This window comes from Octodon degus, unplaced genomic scaffold (assembly GCF_000260255.1).
Source record: "Octodon degus isolate 3935 unplaced genomic scaffold, OctDeg1.0 scaffold00037, whole genome shotgun sequence".
Lineage (NCBI taxonomy): Eukaryota > Metazoa > Chordata > Mammalia > Rodentia > Octodontidae > Octodon > Octodon degus.
This window is the reverse complement of record NW_004524613.1, coordinates 12,526,912-12,547,959: the sequence shown is the minus strand read 5'-3', so window position 1 is coordinate 12,547,959 and position 21,048 is coordinate 12,526,912. Positions and strand designations below refer to the sequence as shown.

Sequence of the window (21,048 nt, the reverse complement as noted above, 5' to 3'; positions counted from 1 at the left end):
GGGTTCCGGGGATCGAACTCAGGACCTTGTGTTTGTCAGGTGGGCACTTATGCCACTGAGCTGTCTGTCCAGCCCCCTTGTGATTTTTCTACATTGCTATAATGGTCAACAACCGTTTTGCTTGGCTATGGTGCTTATTGATAGTTGAATCCTTTAAGATAGTTTAATCTTTTAAATTTAATCATGAAGGAGGGCCAGAGTGGTAGATCACAGGCATAAAAGATCCCAGATTTGATCCCCAGTACTAAGGGGAAAAAATACAAATACAAATTTAATCATGAAGACCAGAATTTGGGGATAGTGAAGAAGTTGTCTGTAAAGTGACTTTTTCTCAAGCAGTCTTTGTGTTTGGTTTTGGCTTTGGCTTTTTGAAAACATCTTGCTGCATAGTTCATATTGGCCTTGATCTCACTATGTAGCCTGGGCTGCCTTTGAACTTCTGGCAATCCCCCTGTGTCAACCTCTCAAATGCTAGAATTATAGGTGTGCATCACCCTACCCAATGTTTTGTGATAGGGTTTCGGGTGCTACTTAAAACACTTGGTTTTAGATTTGAAGGGAAGGAGGTATACTTCTTAACTGTCCTTTTCTGTTTGTGTTAGCCTGATGAAGATTTGTTCAACCCAGACTATATAGAAGTTGATCGCATCTTAGAAGTGGCCCACACTAAGGATGCAGAAACAGGGGAGGTGGGTGTGTCCTTTTTTATGTGTTTTGCTTGTTTGGTTAATGTGTGGTATGTAATGATACTCACATTTTGTCACAAAGGGTAGATTCAGTGGTTGAAAGAGTGTGGTTGACACCTTTAAACCAGTAGAAAGAACACTAAGTTTCTCTCCTGTTTACCACTAGGAGGTAACACATTACCTGGTGAAATGGTGTTCCTTGCCGTATGAAGAAAGCACATGGGAGCTAGAGGAAGATGTGGATCCAGCAAAGGTTAAGGAATTTGAGTCTCTGCAGGTTCTGCCTGAAATTAAGCATGTGGTAACGTATCTAAATCTCTGTCTGATGCTTCCTGTAAAACGTAATTTTATGAACTTGGTGATTGTGCTGCCCATGTGGCTGTGCTCCTGGGAGGTTTCTATGGTATCCTTGTCATTCTCCCCACTGAGCTTGCTCCATCAGTGCTCTGTGGTCTCTTTTTTAAACAATAAAATAATGTAAGTAATCAAAAAGAAAATGTAAAAATAAAGCAATACTTGATTAGTGATAAAGACATAAATTCAGAAGAAGGAAGAGTAAGAGATTGAACAGTTAATACAAGGCATAGAAAAATGGTAGCTATAAACCCCAGTACAGTAGCAATTAAATAAATATAAATTCCCCAAATAAATACAAACATTTTCAAAGTAACTTTAAAAACAAAATACTATAACGAGAATTCAGAATAAAAGCTAAAAAAAGACATACCATATAAGCACAATACAAAAGAAATGCAACAGTTGTATTAGTATCACACAAAGTAGATTTTAAGAGAAAAATACCAACAGACAGCAGGAAACAGGGAGGTACATCTTTTGCAAATGAGAACCAACAGATGGCGAAAGAGGAGAAGGGAACATGTCATGTATTAACTCCATAATAAATGTAATCATTGTGTACTAACTAAAAGGATGTATTAGGGAGATGGCTCAATAGAATAAGTGCTTGTCTGGCAAGCACAAGGGCCTGAGTTCAATCCCTGGTTCCGCCAAAAAAAATAAAATTAAATTAAATTTAAATTAATAAAAGGATGTATTAATAAAAAAATTCTTTAAAGCAGAAATATTAATAGCAATAGGGTACGATGTTTCACAGCATTAACATACTTCAGAATTTCTAATGATCCTGAATCAAAATATGAAGCAAAATATGACAGAAAAAAAGAGATAAATCCTTTGTTTAAATTGGATAAATAATTGACAGAAAATCCTATAAAACATTACTAAATAACAAATATGATTAGCACAGTTAACAAAAATTACCTAATAAATATGAACACTGACGCCAGCAAATACACTTAGAAACCTTTTTAGTATGTAGGCTTTCTTTTCGTCTTTCATGCAGCTGGAGTATTTTTAAGAGGAAGAATAGTCCTTTATTTGTAGATAACTGGAACCTCACTAAAAGAGCATAGGATTTTGATGATAAAGTTTTATCAAAGCAGTTTTCTGATTCTGGATATTCATATATAGAGTGTCAACAATTGAAGTAAGAGTTTAGAGTTATAAACACGTAAGTAACTTGGAAAGAGAGAGTAGTTAAAGAATATGGCTATAAGAGCCAGTGAGGGCTGGGAAGATGGCTCAGTGGAATAAGAGCTTCCCTGGCAAGTGCAAGGGCCTGAGTTCAATTCCCGGTTCTGCAATGCTGAAACTTTGGGCTGGAGAGATGGCTCAGTGGTCTAAAGCACCTACTTGAAACAAGCTTGGCAAAGCACGGGGACCGCGGTTCGATCCCCAGCACCACATGCCAGCCAGATCCACCCCCTGGTGGACTGAGCTGGCCACACACACACACACACAATAAATAAATGTAATAAATAAAAATAAATAAATATTTAAAAAAAAAAAAGCCAGTGAGATAGCTCACCAGACTAATAAGTGCCTGCTTTGGCAAGTGTAGGGACCAGGGTTCTATACCTGGTCATGCAGGTCGCGCCAGCCCCACCCCTGGGACATGCTGAGTCAGCCACCAAGTCCAGTATGGTGGCACGTGCCTGTAATCCCAGCACTGGGGAGGCTGAAAACAGGAGGATCACAACGAGCCCAAGCTGCATAGTGAGACCCTGTACCAAATACATTAAAAAGAAAAAAAAGAATATGGCTATAAAGTGAAATGATGGGTTTCTGTTTTAAAGCCATACTTTCACATAGAAATCTGTTGCTTAGTTCCTTACTGCTATTGTTTGTCGCTTTTATATGTCTGGGAAGTTGGGACTCAGGAAACTAAGCCTCAGCATTGAACTTGGATCCTTGTCATAGTCCATTCAAAAACAGTGCTTTGTTTTTGTTTTTGTTTTTGTTTTTTTGACATATTTTGAGATACAAATCAGTGATTGGAACCTTACACAGAATAGTGTTTTGTCATCATGATTGATTGTTGAGCTCCTCTTTTAACTTTTTCCTATGTATGTAGTTAGTTACCTGTTCTTGTGTTTATCAGCCATGCAGTAAGCATCTGTTGAGGTTGATTCTTATCTGAGTTACAATAAGAAACAAGGTATAAAAAAAAGAAAAAAAGAAGGCGTAGTCCTTGACCCCAGACGCTTAGTCTAATAGGAGAAACGTCTATGTGGACAAACACAGCAAGACTGATTGTGGTAGGTGGCACAGTGCAGAAATAAGATAGTGTAGGAGCAGAAAGGAGAATTCCATTCTGAAGCTAATTTGATTTATCATCTAGAAGTAATCAGAATTGTTACTCATTCTCTCAACCCAACTCCCACTTGTTCCCCAGTCTGACTGTATTTGTCAGGAAAATGAATCCTCAAATGTTTTCAGATTTCCTTTATTTCTTTGCATTTGTGACAGTGTTGTCCTCTTCCGCCCTCTGAGTCACAGAATCCTTTCATATTTGTCTTTTTTTCTAATTTATGTTCTTATTGAAAACGTACACTTTGAAATTTTATCTCAGAAATTCTGTGACATAGTAGCTAAAAATATAAGTAAGGCTATCTTTTTTTTATATGCTAAGACAAAGGCTGATAAGTGGTACTCACCTGAATAAGTTTAAGGAGCTTATTCTGCTTGTTGAAGTTCAGGATGACCTTACTCATCTAGGGGAACAGGACATTCAGTATATGAAATCACTGGAGGACAGACCTGGAGCAGTGACTGGACCAGAGAGCAGTGCCTGCACGCTACCGCACTGTCAGGGCAGTGGGTAGGCATCTGCTGGGAAGGCGCTGTTCGTGCTGTCGACAGCGCAGCAAGCTAGGGGCTTGGGCCCTCGCAGCAGGAGTGCTTCCAGAACGTCTCTGTAGGGTGTCTAGTACAGTGTGGAAGAATGCCCACTAGGCTGGTGCTTTGGGCTTTAGGGATCCGGGCCAAATGGTTCCTGTAGGCTAATCAGCACAGAGTAATTTCTGTACAGGACCAGAACAGAACTTGTCTAAGAATATCTTTGCTCAAAAGGTTCATTGTGTTTCTTTCTTTCATTCTTTTTAATGGTACTAGAGTTTGAACCCAGATGTACTTTACCCCACCGAGTGACTTCCCCATTCTTTTTTTTAAAAAGAAATCCTATAAGGAATGTAAACAATATGTACTACACACATGCGCTAATAAACTAAAATTTTAACTTTTTTTAATTTGTTTTTTTTTTTTTTTTAATAATTTTAACAAAAGTTCTCATATTGCCCAGGCTGACTTCAAACTTGCTATCCTTCTTCATTAGCCTCCCTAGGAATTGGGATTACAGCATAATTCAGGCTTTCCTCTTTATTTCTACAAATACCTGAAGCCATGTGCTGATAATAATGTTCAACACTTTTCCATTCCAAAGTGCTTAATTTAACTACAGGTAAAGCACTTTTGAGGATAAGTTGTCATGTGACTTTCCTGAGAGCGTATAGCTTATAATCATCCCCAAACATAAAGTGATGCAATTGAGGATTGTTTTAAAAATCTCATCATGTGCAAATAGATTAGTTTTAGTCATTAGTTGATTTCATGTGTAAACCTTATTCTCATAGGGAAGTGTAGAATAATCAAAGATGAAAATTGTTATGTAGGAGCTATAATCTTAATATTCTCATTTATAACCATAGACATAGCTAAGAATTTTAGTTTCTAAGTTCTTAAGTATCACTTTAGGGAATCAATTGATCTGTAAGCAAAATAATCACATCTGTTTCTAACTCATAATATATATTTATTTTTTAGGTTTTCTTTTTGTGTGTGTGTGCAGGGTCTCACTACACAGCCCAGACTCAATCCTCCTTATTTCTGCTTCTCTAGTGCTGGGATTACAGGCGTGCACCACCATGCTTGGACTCCATTGCCAGCTCAGCACTCCCGGGGGCAGGGCAGGTGCAGCATGCAGAGCCCAGAACCGAACCTTGGCCCTTGTGCTTACCTAAGCAAACACTTAGTCCACTGAGCTATACCACTGGCTCGTAATTTTTTAAAAACCTAATACAAAAGCTTTTAAGTGGAAAAGCTCATTCAAAGACTGAAAATTTCCCCAAAGTAATAAATTCATTGTAATTATAATTGAAATTCTAGTAGGATTTTAAGAGAGCCAGACAAATTGATTCTGAAGTTATACACAATAGCTGGATATGATGTTGCAGACCTGTAATCCCAGTATTCAGCAGGCCGAGGCAGGAAGATCAAGTTTGAGACAAGCCTGGGTGACTTAAGTGAGTTCAAGGCCAGCCTGTATTACCTTACATTACCCTGTCTGAAAAAAAAAAAAAAATAGAAACGGCATTTTTAAAGAACTCCCCATCAGTTTATAGCCGTAGTGATTGAAGAATATAGCTCTATTGCAGACAAACAAGGTGTTTAAAAAGAATGAAGAATCCACATAGAGCTCCATGGCTGTGTTAGAACTTAACATATAATTTGTGCTCAGATCAACATAAAAAAAATTATTTTTGTCATTCAGATGAATAAAAAATTAAAAAATTATGATTATGGTGCCTTTGTTATTTTTGGAGGTATTAGAGATTAAATCCAAAACCTTTGCAGTGAGCTGTATCCCAAAAATTTTAAAAGAAAAATTTATTATTTTTAGAAGCTGGTGTTGCATTGAAAAAATAAAGTAGTAAGATTGCCCCAAATAGTTTAAGAATTTATGGAATTTGTAGTTTGTTATACAAAATTTGTGCTGTGCTTTCATACTTTAGAAACTAACCAAGACAGTGTTTGACCCAGTGTAAAATGCCTTTCCTAACAAGGTATTTAGGCACAAAGAAGTAACAAAAAGAAATTCTGTTCATAAAAATTTAGAAATTTGCCTAATAGTAGTTTGTGGAGGAAATTAAAGTGTGACAGTGACATCCAAGAATACAAGTAAAATAGCATGACACACCAACATTTTAGATCAGTCTGTTTTTGTTGTTAATTACTTGCAGTCTTAATCTAGGAAAGTCTAGAAAACTATGGGGTCTGAACATTATTAAGAAAAGAATAACTTCAGTTTGAAATCAGCCTTAGGAAAGTATTTGAGATGTATATATCTCTGATAATTATCTGTTACGCTGTTAACACCCTTCTGCATATACTGTGCTCTTTACTTCCTCCCTAGGATCGACCTGCTTCAGATGCCTGGCAGAAACTTGAAAAGTCTCGAGAATATAAGAACAGTAACCAGCTCCGAGAGTACCAGTTGGAGGGGATGAACTGGCTTCTTTTTAATTGGTACAACAGGTAAGGGAGCAGAAACACACCAGATATTTATACTTACAGATAGACTGTTGCCTTAGCCTGTCAAAAAAGTCTAACCAGATAGGTTAGGCTCCCCCTAGATGGTCCTGTAATGCTGTTTTCTGAGTTTCACACCTACCACACTTCCCCTTCTGAAAGGTAATGGGATCTAGATTCTTAGGCTCCATTCTATTCATGTCTGAACCATGCTTGTACCATACTCATGCTACAGCACTTAGTCTTGAACTCTTTGTGTTCTAGTTTTTATCAGAATCTACTGAACCAGATGAGAAGACAGGTTGAGACTTTCTCAACATTCTAAGTTCTATTACATAGTAGTCACCTTAAGACTGCCTTGTAAAGCACCCTGAAGTGATGTTAGATGCCTTTGTTACAGTGCAGTCACCGTCACTTAGGGAACATAATTCACTCAACTAGACCAGTTCTTAGATGGCCCATCTGAACAGGTAGGGAGTGAAATTAGATAGTATTCACAGCCTTTCTAGGGCCATACCTGTAGTGTGCCATCTGTGGTTCTGGACCACCAGAAGGAGATCAACCTTTTTACTATGATAAGGGATTTTTTTGTCTTAGTTAAAATCTTGTCGTTTTATAACACACAAATGAGAGCTGTGATTTTATAATGCACAAATGAATATCATGTGATTTACTGTCTTTTATTTTTACCTTGACTTTTTTTTGGGGGGGGGTGGCTTTATTTTAGTGGTACACTTTGGATATACGTAATGATCCCATTCATCATAGAGAACTTACTAGTACATGATATATCTTCTTTTTTTCCCATTCCCTTCCCTTTCCTTCAACCCTTTTTCCACTCCTTATTTATAAAAGCTTCGTTTCCATCTTTCCTTCTATTTTCTTTTTTCTTGTTCCTTTTTCCTTTCTCCCTCTCCTCCCTTCTTCCCATTTCCAAGTATCTGTTATGTATTTTGGTCCTTATTTATAGTTTGAGTTTCTTACATTAAAAAATGCAGTGTTTAAACATGTGTGTCACATTTCTTTCATGGAAGAGTATGGTCTCAGGGTGCATCCATTCAACTAGAAATGTCTCAAGCTTATCCTTTATGGCAGAGCAATAGTCCATTGTATAAGGACAAAAATATCTGTTTATTGATTGATAAGCATTTGGACTGTTTCCAAGATTTAGCTGTTAGAGACTGTGCTGCAGTAAACATGGATATGCATATATCTCTGTGGTATGATCCTTTGGGGAAGTTACCAAGAATCAAGAAAAGAAATAGCTGGGTTAAATGGAAGCTTTAGTTTTTGAGGACTGTCCACACTAATTTCCACTGCAGTTTATTTTTATTTATTTATTTATTTGTGTGTGTGTGTGTGTGTGTGTGTGTGTGTGGCCAGCTCAGCCCACCAGGGGGCAGGGCTGGCTGGCATGTGGCGCTGGGAGATTGAACTGCGGTCCCTGTGCTTTGCTAAGCTTGTTCTAAGTAGGTGCTTTAGACCACTGAGCCATCTCACCAGCCCTCCACAGCAGTTTATACCAGTCTACATTTCTACCAACGTGGAAAAGGGTTCCTTTTTTTCCATATCCCCACTAGTACTTGTTACTGAATTTTTTTTTTTAGTTTAGATTTTTTAACTTTTTTTTAACAAATAATTTTTTAATGGTTTCTTGATAGTAATTATTCTTTCTGGAGATGGAATCTCAGCATTCTTTTAGTTTATATCTCTTGAATGATCAGTGATTTTGAATATTTTTTCATATATGTATTTGTCATTTCTACTTTTTTGTTTTAATTTTTTGATACAGGGTATCACTGTGCAGTTTGAACTCATAGTGATCCTCTTGTCTCAGCTTCCATGGTGCTGAGATTATACGCATGCACTGTCACACCCGGTTCCAAGGCCAGCACGGCATGCAGTACCAGGGATGAACTTGGGACCTTGCACTTGCCAGGCAGGCATATGCTACTGAGCTATCTCCTCAGCCCTGTTATTTCTTTATCTGAGAAGTGTGTGTTTATCTTAGATACCCATTTTTGGACTGGGTCTTTAAATTTGGGAGATTTGATTTTTTTAGTTCTTCATATGTTTTTGGTAGTAATCTTTTGACTGAGGAACAGCTGAGAAATTTTTCCCCACACTGTGGGTTGTCTCTTCACTCTGTTGGTGGCTTCTGTTGCTGTGTTTTTTAATAAGATCAGATCCCAGTTGTTGATTTTGTGTGTGTGTGTGTGTGTGTGTGTGTGTGTGTGTGTGTGTGTGATGATTCCTATGCAGTTGGGGTTTCGTTCATAAAGTCTTTGTCTATGCCAGTATCTTCAAGCGTTCTACCCATTTTATCTTCCAGCAGATTTATTGTTTCCATTTTAATAGATTGATGATCCATTTTGATTTTTTTTAATGCACAGTAAAAGATACTGGGTCCAGTTTTAATCTTTAGCATGTGCAGAGCCAGTTTTTCCAGTGCCATTTATTAAAGAAGCTGTCTTTTTTCCAGTGAAGGTGTTTAGCTACTTTGTCAAAGGTGAAGGCTGAGTATGTTTCAAGTTCTTTCTGCTTCTTACCTGTTTCATTTGTCCTTGGGTCTTGGTTTTTTGTTTTGGTTTCTGGCCAAGTACCATACTGCTTTTATTGTTGTAGCTTTATAGTATAATTTCTAGTCAGGGATTGCGAAGCTCCCTCCCCTGCCTTGCTTTTGTTGTCCAGAATTGCTTTTGCTATTCTAGGGTTCTTCTGGTTCCAAATGAATTTCAGGGTTGATTTTTCTAATTCTGTGAGATATGCTCTCAGAGTGTTGATTGAAATTGCATTAAATTAGTACAATAATTTTGGAAATATGGCCATTTTAAATATATTGATTCTTCCTACCCAAGAGCAAGGGATATCGTTCCATTTTCTGATATCTCCTTCAGTTTCCTTTTTCAAAATACTGTAGTTTTCAGTGTAAAGATCTTTTGCTTCCTATGCTAGATCGACTCCTAGCTGTTTTTTGTTTTGATTTGGTTTTGGATGCTATTGTGAAAGGTGTTGTTTCCCTAATTTCCCTCTCAGTGAGTGTGTTATTCATGTACAGGAAGGCTATCGATTTTTGAATGTTGATTTTTGTATCCAGCTATGCTGTTGAATTTAGTTATTAAATCTAGACTTTTTTGGTGGAGATTTTGGAGTCTTCTATGTAGAGTAGCATGTCATCCACAAATGATGATAATTTAACTTCTTTCCTTCCTGTCCTTACTCCTTTTGTTTCTGTCTTTTGTTTAATTGCTCTGGCTAATGTTTCCAGAACTTTACTGAATAGGAGTGGTGAGAGTGGGCATCCTTGTCTTATTCCTGATTCAGAGTGAAAGCTTTCTGTTTTTATCCATGAACCACAACAGAATGAACCCCAAGCAAGACAAATAATTAAACAGGGAGCAATTTTTAAAATTGAACAAAAAAAACCCAGGAAAATTATATGAAAATGGTAAGTATGATGTTGCCTCTTGGGTTGTTGTGTGTGGATTTTAATAGATTGAGGTAAAGACCTTTTATTCCAGTATTCTGTGAGGTTTTTATCATGATGGCTGTTAGACTTTGCCATATGCTTTTTCTCCATCTAATAAGATGGTCATATGTTATTTGTCCTTGCTCCGTTAATATGGTATATTACATTTGTTGGTTTGCATGTGTTGAAGTATCACTGCATTGCTGGGATGAACCCTACTTGGTCATGGTGTATAATCTTCTTGATAATTTGCTGCATTCTGTTTGCTAGTATCTTATAGAGGATTTGCATCTATGTTCATTAGGGAGATTGGCCTGTGGTTCTCTTTATTGATTGCATCCTTATCTGGTTTTGGTTTCAGGGTAATACTTTCTTCCAGGAATAAATTTGGGAGTATTGCTTGCTCTCTTCATCAAACAGTTTGAGAAGTAGCATTAGATCCCTAAATTTCTTGTGGGATTCAACTGTGAATCCATTAGGGCCTGGGCTTTTCTTTGTTGTAGGATTTTAATTACATCTTCAATTTTATTGACTGTTGTTAGCTTACTTAGAATTTTTAGATCTTTTTGATTGAGCTCTGGTAATTCATATGTATTCATTTCTTCTGTATTTTCCATCTTATTAGAATATAGGTTCTTAACGGTAGACATTGGCTCATTTTCCTTCATATACTTTCAATGAAATTTTTAGTCTCCTGGATATCTGTTTGAATCTGTTTCATAGATTCCATTTCCTTCCTGTGTTAGGAGTTCATGGTTTTCATCATTTTCCTGAGTTCTCTTTTTTATCTGTATCTGCTCTAGAGCCGCTAACAATGTGCTCAATTATGATCTCTGTAGTTACCTGAGAAATTATTTTACTTCATGTATAATCTGGAGCTTTGTTCATCTGCTTTGTTACTTCTGCTGTTAATCTTTTCAAAAATTCCAGGTAGGTGACTTTTGAATTGTTCTACCTCATTGCCCCTAGGTTTGCTGTGAGTTCAAGGCCAGCCTGGGCTACATAGTGAGTTCAAGGCCATCTTGAACTACATTACGAGACCCTGTCTCAAAACAAACAAACAAAAAATTAACAGAACTTCTCTCTGCTGTTACTTATAGACAGTGTAGGCAGAGAAGAGCTGAGATCCATGTTAATTAATCTCAGCAAACCAGCTACAGATTTACAGCAGGGTAGTAGTTAATTCCAGCAAAACTGCACCTTCATTTCCATTGAAATTCAAGCTGTTTTCTGATTGGAAGGGTAGAACTTTAATTGTTCAGCCTGCAGCACTCTGTGTGTCTCCTGTTGGGTTGAACTTGGCTCCTTGGCCTTCTACCATCTTGCGCTTGGTGCTGCCTCACCCTGACCCTGGGAGCCACTAATGGAGCCAACCAAGAGCTGACCTAAGTTCTGGGCTTAGTTGGTTGCTCTCCAAGACAGCAGCCGGCCAGTGGCCCTCTCCTTAAGGCATCCACTGTTGTATTCCATTGGTGCATTTCTCTGGAGGCCTCTGGGACCACCAGTAGTCACCGTGCATCTGGAGGTTCACACTGCCCCCCACATAGCAGGTCATGGCTCCGAGAAAGTGCCTCTTGCTTTCTCCTTTATTCTCCTTGTGGGCTTCAGTTCTCGCTCGAGATCCTTGCTGGATCCAGAGAGCCACTTTGCTCCTTTTCTTCTTCTTATTGCTGTTCCAGCATCTGGGCACCAAATCTTGGAGAGGCTGCTTCTCAGCTGTTCAGCACACTGCCATCTTCCTAGAAGTCCCTGCCTTGACTTCTAAGAGGTTTCTCAGTTGTGAAAACTGGTTTATTTCTGAGGCAGTTGTTTTCTGTTTGTTTTAGTATTATTCTACTTTCCAGTATTTTTAGTTTTCATTTTAGTAGACTTATTTCATATATGTTTTCCCAAGTTCCTACTTCTTTAGAGGTAGGCAGGATATGAAAAATAACAAAATCTAGCCTCAGTTTTATTTCTGTAAAATGATGATAAACCCTTCATTGATAACCTTAAAATCACAGTATACGTCTGAGGGACATTTAGTCATCACCTTTATAACTTTCCTATATTGATCGTGAATTACCTATATTTTTTACCCTCTGCAGGAAAAACTGTATTTTGGCTGATGAGATGGGCTTAGGGAAAACCATTCAGTCCATCACATTCCTTTCAGAAATATTCCTCCGAGGGATCCACGGCCCTTTTCTCATCATTGCACCCCTCTCTACTATCACCAACTGGGAGAGGGAGTTCCGGACATGGACAGAGATGAACGCCATTGTGTACCACGGCAGCCAGATAAGCAGGCAGATGATCCAGCAGTATGAGATGGTGTACAGGGATGCACAGGTGAGCCTCACCTCGGTCACAAGGATTACCAGAGTTCAGCCTTCATGTCACTCACCGAGGAGCCCTAGGTTACTATTGACTGACCTTGGAGTCATGTTGGTTGAGGCTGACTTCTTGCTCTTCTTCCCTCTTGGTTTATGTTAATTTATGATAAAGCACAGGATTTAAAGGAGCACTTTCTCATATTTCTGAGATACACCAGATATCTTTTTTAGGGTACTGAAAGCCTAGCTTATTGGTTAAGTTTATGAAGTTGCTTTTATATACAAAAGAATATGACTTGTTGCCTAATTAGTGAGGGAAATGAGAAGAATTAGTCTGCAGTGGAGAGGTTCCTATCCAGGGGATTTAAAAAGGAGGGGAACAGATAAGACAGGGGAAAATAAGAGAAACAGCAGGGTTCATATTGTTAAAAGTATAACAGAACTTTTAAGTTTTCTGTACTTATCATCACTTTGCTAAATACAATTATATTGTCCTAACCCAGTAAGAATTAAACTATCCCAATCAGAGGAAAGCTTGTGTGCTCTCCCCAGGGGTTTCATAGATAGCAGGAGACATGAGGAAGACATCATGCTCTAACATGATGTAACTCTGCTCTTAAAATGTGATGGCAGCACTAAGACTGGTTAGGACACAAAGCTGTGTTCTCTCTAGGATGATTTGTCTTGGGTGATTTGGGATCATTACTTTGTATGGTAAAACATGAGTTATAAAATTAAGTTAGGTGCAAATTATTTTTTTATAAAAAGATGAAATTAATTAAGTCAGAAAAGCAGCAGAAAGTTCCTTGGGTATTCATTCCATGGAAGATTTGGACCAACTTCTCACTGGGAATGATACCTAAACAGTTTCACCTAAGGAGTTTTGGGGATGGGAGGATTGAAATAAAAAGTTTCCTTGCTATGCCTTTGGCTCCATCTTTTGTGTATGTGCTTGCTTTCCCATGTGCAGTAGTGGGGTTTGAATATGAGGCTTTGGCAGTGAGCTATATCCCCCTCCCATCCCACCCCTTTTTTGTTGGTACAGGGTCTTGCTAACTTACCACATTGCCCCTGGACTGAAATGTGCATTCTTCCTGCTTCATCCTCTCAAGAGTGCTGGTACTATAGGCCTACACCACCCGAACACTTGATCTCTCATTCCTGTTTCATTGATGCTGTGAGGTCTGTCCTTTGTAAATACCACTGCTGGTCATTTCTATATTCCTGCTTTCTCAAATTAATAGTCCTGCCTTCTGAAATCTGGCAAGTAATCTGTTAATCATGGTATAAATCTGTGCCTTTGATTGTGTCCTCCTCAGGGAAATCCCCTTTCTGGAGTCTTCAAGTTCCATGTCGTCATCACAACATTTGAGATGATCCTGGCAGATTGCCCAGAGTTGAAGAAGATTCACTGGAGCTGTGTAATAATTGATGAGGCCCACAGATTGAAGAATAGGAATTGCAAACTTCTAGAGGGGTTAAAGCTTATGGCCCTGGTGAGAGCCAGGTTTTTACATTAATAAACATATATTACTTTTATTCAGGAAGGTGTTCCTTAGCCGTTCTGCATGCTGCTTACTTACGAGTAGTCCTTTTGGCCTATTCTCAGAAGAACTCAGGGGACTTTGACATGCCATGGAATTTGTGACCTGAAAACTTAAGTGTTTGCATGTTTCTGGGTATTGACTTGGAACAGTGTCCAGTGTGTGGTCAGTAACCACACAACAATTTTGAGCGAATGAGTGGATGGTAAAATTCTATTAGTATTAGAATCAGCGATGTGAAAGTTAATTTCTTTAATGACTATACCCTATGAGTGTTGGGACCCTTCCATTTCATTAAAGCAGAATAGAATTGTTTCAAATTGAGCACAGGATGCCTGTGCTTATAGTTTTCCCCACTGAAATGTACTGTTTTAACAGCTCAGAACATTGTTTTCACTTAATCTATGCAGGAACATAAAGTGCTGCTCACTGGGACACCCTTACAAAACTCTGTGGAAGAGCTCTTCAGTTTACTGAATTTTCTGGAGCCAACGCAGTTTCCTTCAGAGACTGCATTCTTGGAGGAGTTTGGAGATCTGAAAACAGAGGAACAGGTAAATAGCCTGAAGGATTAAAGAATATATGAGAAACACTATTTCATATCCAGGGAAGAGCAAGAGCGTCATTATTATGGAGATAGGAGTTAGCAGATTCTCACATCTCTGCTAAAATAAGCATTGCCTCCTTCATTTTGTTTATGTTGGAGAAGGCCACTTGATCGTTAGCAGTTGGTCAGCTCCAGAACATCTTACGTCAGCATAGTAGGTCTCCTGTTTCCCTTAACTCCCCTGTGCATTAGTAATTTTGCTTATAAGCCTGGCCTCAAGAACATGGTGCTTTCTTCTGCTTCCTTCGTCTTTCACCCTACACAATCGCTACATGTCCCCAGGCCCATCTTCTTGATTACAAGGCAGTTTTCTTTACTAAATTGTTACCTAGTTTCATTTTGTCCAGGAAACTGAATTTCCTCAGTTTTTAAAGTCTAGTTATAAATCTAATTTACAGCCAGTTCAAAATTACCAATGTTAATAAATGTCAATGTAGTATGGAAAGAAATTGCTACTAGGGATTATGGAAATCTCGAGAAGTTTAAGGGCCAGATAAGGAACAAGTATCAGAATTGGGGACTTTATTTATTTTGTATTTTAGGGAAGGGTCTACAGTGTGTATTTTAGGGAAGGGTCTACAGTGTTTAGTCCTAGATAGGACTTGTTGTGATCTGCCTGTTTACAGCCTCCCAAGAGCTGGATTACAGCTGTGCACCACCACGCCCAGTTTCAATTGCCTGTCTCAGCACGCCACAGGGGTGGGGCTGGCACAGCAGGCCCAGGGATCTGGCCCCTGCGCCTGCTTGTAAGCGCTTTAATCCGCTTAGCTAGTTGGCCAGCCCTCAGAATTGGGCACTTTAAAGGGAGAAAAGTCACATCTGTTTCAGAATCAAGACATCAGGGAGAGAATATAATTTACAAATGCTTTTTGAGGGACAAGTAAGCTTTCAACAGGTAAAGAGAAAAGAGGTGGTGACTACTTTGCACAAGAAAAAAGCCCCGTATAACTTGAGCTATGAACTTATTCAGTCATGAGGAATCATCTGGTTGAGTTAAAAACAGGATAGAAGAATGGGGGGTATGTAAGGCTATTGGTGTTTACAGTTATATTGTATAAAGATAGGCTGAAAAAATCAATACGCATTATTAGAGAAACCATGTAAGGCTTTCATTGCTGGAGTGATATAATGAGTTCTGCTAAATTAATCTAGCAGTGGTGTGGAAATGAGTTGGAATGAGAAAATTTGGCGAGTTGGGAGGTTTGGGAATTTTACTAACAAGTGTCAAGAGTACACTCTGTGTTTCCAGTCTGTGTCTTTCTACTTATGGTACAGGTCAGACTTTGAGAACAGCAAAAAAATCAAACTTAATTCCCCTCCTCTGCATATGCAGTATCTCTTGATCCTTGAAAAGCCAGCCACAACCCTTTCTTCATTTTTGAAGAACCATTGGAAATGCATCCTTTTCTCCCATTGCACTTAATTTTTGGTATGCATCTTTTCTTCTTCCTAGACAATGATCTCCTTGAGGACAAGGCTCACATCTTCTCCAAAGTTGTGTTTGTTGTATTGACCAGCACAGTGTCTGGCATATAGTATACTCTAAATCATTCAAGGTACGAACCAAGTGAAGGGCAAAAGTTGAACCTAGCATGTGGCAAATTGACATTTGTCCATATCCTTAATAATTAGCTAGCTGTGTTTTTGTTTTTGGGCTCTTACGCAGTAATTCCTTGCTTACTGGGGGATCAAATACCTAAGTACCCTTGATTGGTAAAATCAAGGTTTCATAAAAAAGTTAGCAGATTTGGGTTAGAAGAAAACCATGAATGTGGCATCAAATGTCTTTTTTGCTTTTTTAATTTCTCCAAATATTATATATTTTAACTGGCAAAATTACATATATTTATTGGGTACACCATGATATTTTGAAATATGTATACATGGTAGACTGGCTAAATAGAGCTAGTTAACATAGCACTACTTTGCCTACTTACTTTTGTGGTGGGGACATGCAAATTTACTCTCTTGTGATCTTTAGAAACACAGTGCATAACTGTAGTCACCATATCACACAGTAAACCTCTGGAATGTATTCCTTTTAACTGAAATTTTACATTCTTTGATCACTATTTCCCTAAAACCCATACCCCATCTGTCTAACCACCATTTCTACTTTTCTGCTTCTACGAAATGTCTGTTTTAAAACACAGTAAATAAAAGTATTAGAAACCATCTGTTGCCAGAGTAAAGCATATTTGTCATTTTCTCAAGCCTGCTCTTATAAGTAACTCTCCTAAGTCACTCAGCTATGTTAAGTTGCTTCAGGAAGTACTGCTGCAGCTCATTCTGTCTATCCCTTGTAAACTTCTGGAACAGCTTTTTCAGACTTGAAACTTGTATTTTTGTTTTCCCTTTATTTTCACATCAGGATTAACCTTAGCTAATTTTAGCCCAAGGCTAACTTGGAATTCTTTACCCTTTCATTGTCTTCCTGCACGAGGGAACAAGATACCTTGTGGTGAAGAAGGGGCAGGTCTCTGCAGGCATGGGCTCTTAGGAGGATAAACAGATCATAGTAAGGAAACATTGTCAAGCTTGAAGTGCCCCTGATTTGACAGCTCCTGTTGTGGCATAGCAGATGTCACTACAACATTTTTTCTTTACACACTGCTACTCGCAGACACACATGCTGCTGTGTGATTGGGCTCTATTTTCAGATTGGCTTTACCCCTTCCTCTGCTCTGTCAGGATCTAAGTCTTCCCCTTTGTGGTATATCATTTATACCTCCTAACAAGACTTAAAATGTTCTTCAGTTAATTCTGTGCACGTGAATGTGTTGGGGAAAGAGTCAGAGGTTTGTTTTCTCCATTCTAGCAAATAAATAGTGTTTTCTTTCTTTCTCCCATTTTTTTGCCTTATGAGATTACCACATAGGTTCTTGGTAATTTGTGAGTTTAAGTCGGATCCCTTTTCCTATCCTATGCTATTGTAAACTCTGCATTTTCAGGGATCGTTGATGATCTTTCTTTTAATCCACTGTTCTTCAAGTTAGTAGCTATTCAGGAGACTATAGTGAAGATTGGAATACCCCCGTAATCATTCTATCGGGATTGGGCAAGTCAATGGATATGGTTTCCTTGAACAGGTAAAGAAACTGCAGTCTATACTAAAACCAATGATGCTTCGACGGCTGAAAGATGATGTGGAAAAGAACCTTGCTCCCAAACAAGAGACCATCATTGAAGTAGAACTGACCAATATCCAGAAAAAGTACTACCGTGCTATCCTGGAGAAAAATTTTTCCTTCCTGACTAAGGGGGCAAATCAGCACAACATGCCCAATCTCATCAACACCATGATGGAGCTGCGAAAGTGCTGCAACCATCCCTATTTGATCAATGGTGAGTTGGGGCAGTAAGGAGAAACTCAGGGCTGGCATAGACCTCTGTGAAAGCAATGATAAAGACTTCATGTAGTAAGTTTTCATTAAATGCTAAAACATATTTCCACACCTTTTTACACAGAATAAAACTCAGGTTTAAAGAAGTTGATGGATTTTCATATATAATCTAACTAATAAATACTGTACACAGAGCCAAGTTTGAAACTTCAAATTCTCTGCCCTCTGCATTTCATATTCTGCCTGGCAGAAAGTGGAGAACTTCTTTATAACAAAACTTCTGGAGAAAAATTTAAATTAAAATGTGACTTGACTCCTCCTATAGCTAGTCTTGTGATTGCAGAAAGTAGGAAGGTCTTTATTTTCAGCTTACTGAGATTTCTTTACCTGAGTAAATCAGTTTAGGATTCATTATAATCCTTAGCAAAGTACCTCATTCTCAACAAGGTGAAGTAGAAAATTTGCCACAGTGTGCTCTCTGCCAAGCGGTAGACTACGCATACACACCCATTGTCTCTCCCCTGAACTACAGGTACCAGACCTAAGAATTCATGTTTCCTAGCATCTGTGAAACAGCTTGTATCCTTGTATTTTGTTAAATGAAATTTCATTCTGTTCCTTTTCAGGAGCAGAGGAAAAAATTCTGGAAGATTTCCGAAAAACTCATAGCCCTGATGCTCCTGACTTTCAGCTGCAGGCCATGATTCAGGCAGCAGGGAAGCTGGTGCTGATTGATAAACTACTTCCTAAGTTGATTGCAGGTGGCCACAAAGTGCTCGTCTTCTCCCAGATGGTGCGCTGCCTTGATATCCTCGAAGATTATCTCATCCAGAGAAGGTAAGACTTACATTAAATCGCTGCGCTGTCAGTTCCTTTTCTTCAGTATCTTTTTGATCCATTCATGTTATGATTTAACAGCAACAAGACATTCAAAGTGGAAGAAAAGAATCTCTTTGGGATCAATAAAAATTCAGAATTGATTTTATGACCAAGTATACAGAAGTTTTAACTGTCGGAAGTGAATTTCATAGCCAATAAGTAGAGTCTTCTTCTGATTAAGTCCAGCATTTATTTATATTCCCTTCAGTTGTAAGGAACAAAATCAATATAACATCAGAAAAGGTTAAGAACATAATGTAGTTACATCTTTGATGCTTAATAATGAAAGAAACACATTCTGGAAGGCATCACTAATTCATATTTCTGAAAGCACATAAGCGGAGAACTCAGAAAAAAATTGCTGTCTTTCCTCAGCAGACTCTCTTAAGGTTTATGATTTATTGCTTATGACATCCTAATTTATTTTTTTGTTCATATAACTCCCTGAATTGTGTGACTCATGCAGATGAGAAGTGTATGGACGTGGGTTATGTGGATTCTGTGTGGGAACAGCACTGTTATACACCATACTTGATATTTTAAAGTTATTTCAATACTCAACAATCTGAAGAACAAGAAGAAAGATTTTTCAAAATCATAGAAATTAATACCCTAGGTATTACTAAGCTTAAGGAAAATCTTTGTTTTCAAGTAGTAAAATTATAACAAATCTCAGGCATGTTAACAGAATTTTTTATCCTTTAAGATTCCATTTCCCTGTATAAATTAATTTGTACTTTTTCTGTAAAGGAAATGACAAGTTTAACTGTATGCCAGTACTTAATGTTGCATAAATAATTCTCCTAAGTCTGATTAGACATTAAAAAGATTTTTCAGAACTGGATGGTAGAGATAGGCTTGTAGAGAAGGATTGAGACCTGTGACTTTTCTTGGAGGAAGCTACTATGAGTAAATCAAAACTGGCAGAGCAATTTTCTAGTTTATAAATTCATTATAGAGTAGAAATTCATTGAAAAAGCACTTGCTTATTAATATCGTAGTCTTAAAAATTTAAAGAACTAATAATTTGCAGGAATTTCTTAAAACAAGCCATCCAAAATGAGTAACTCTCCCCAAAACAAATAAGGGACTTTGAGTAAGTATAGAGGTCTTCCTTAGGTCGGTCTCTCTCTCTCTCTCTCTCTCTCTTTCTCTCTCTCTCTCTCTCTCTGTATTTTTCCTTGTATTTATTACAATTTTATGTTCAAATTAGTGTTACAATTTCTCTTCACAATGTGGAAACATTTATCACTTCCACCTGTGAAATTCTGTTCCTACTTAGGTGCTTATCCTTTTAATCTTTTTTATTTGTACATATGTATGCTTAGTTTATTGTTTATTTGAATTGCTGTCGTCTGTTGCAGTCTACTGTGTAACTCACATTGTCTTTTTTAAATATACTATGGCCTTTTGTTTTTTCTACAGTAAAATCTTGGTGGTCTACATACTATTCCTACAGGTAGTTTTCAATTTTTTAGAATTTTATGGGAGTTTAAACGAATATCTCTTTGTGGCCATTGTGAATGTTCCCAGTTATTTTCATTTGATGTATGTTTTTAAATAACTTTGATACATATTTCCAAAATGTCCTCAAGTAAGAGTGTTTTACTTATATGCTTTCAGTTCTATATTGGAATGCTTTTTTCCATACTCTGATCAATATTCTTTCTATCTCTTAATCTTTGCTAATTCAGTAAGCTGAAGTTAAGATCTCTTAAATTTGTATTTTTGATTACTAAGGAGGATGGATTTTTTTCATATTCACTATCTATTTGTATTTATTTCTGTACATATAGATTGCTTATCCATGTTCTTCATTTCCTGCTGTTCTTTGGCTTTTATTTGTTAATTTATGAAAGTTGTTTACTTAAGATTCTGTCACACTTTTTACAGATTTGTTTTTGCCTTTTTGTTTATGGGTATAGGTTTTTGTTTTGTTTTTAGATATTCTAAATTTCAGAATGGTCAAATATTAGTCCTAAAAGTCTCTGTTTAAATTCTTTCTAGCTAGGGCCGGCGGTATAGCTCAGTGGACTAAGTGCTTGCTTAGGTCAGCGCTGGGGCCAGGGTTCAATACCTGGCTCCGCCTGCCGCGCCGGCCCTGCCTTCACGTGTGCTGAGCTGGCAATGGAGTCCGGGCGCGGTGGCGAGTTCCTGTAATCCCAGCACTTGGGAGGCAAAAATCAGGAGGATCGCTACTAATGTGGGCTATGTAGTGAGACCCTGAACAAGAAAAAAGAAAATCTAAATTCTTTCTAGCTAAATGCTGTAGCTAGTTTCTAAATCTATTAAAAGTTATGTCTTTTAAAAATTTCCTTCACTTCTCAACCGTGAGATCACATAAGTATTTTCTTCTTTTACTCTTTTTTTTTTCAAAATTTTATTGATAAACAGATAGCAATGAGACAGTTTCAAATCAAATCAGAAGTACAGTTTCAACAAATAATACACTGCATACATTCTTCTTAGTGGTTAATTGCTGTACAAGATGCGGACTTGAGATCCTATTTACAAACACCATTAGAACAAATCATTCT

At 37.9% G+C, this 21,048-nt stretch overlaps 1 protein-coding gene across 3 annotated transcripts in view; it reads left to right on the top strand.

The window, feature by feature from the left end:
- The window catches only part of Chd6 (chromodomain helicase DNA binding protein 6), a 166,046-nt gene that overhangs the window by 52,625 nt on the left and 92,373 nt on the right, over nt 1-21,048 (top strand). For all 3 annotated transcript variants that reach the window (XM_023714970.1, XM_023714971.1, XM_023714969.1), the window contains exons 8-15: nt 603-689; nt 853-987; nt 6,238-6,359; nt 11,910-12,153; nt 13,457-13,633; nt 14,092-14,235; nt 17,378-17,633; nt 18,259-18,469. In XM_023714970.1, coding sequence (XP_023570738.1) covers nt 603-689; nt 853-987; nt 6,238-6,359; nt 11,910-12,153; nt 13,457-13,633; nt 14,092-14,235; nt 17,378-17,633; nt 18,259-18,469 — 1,376 coding nt within the window. The remainder of the gene's footprint in view (nt 1-602; nt 690-852; nt 988-6,237; nt 6,360-11,909; nt 12,154-13,456; nt 13,634-14,091; nt 14,236-17,377; nt 17,634-18,258; nt 18,470-21,048) is intronic.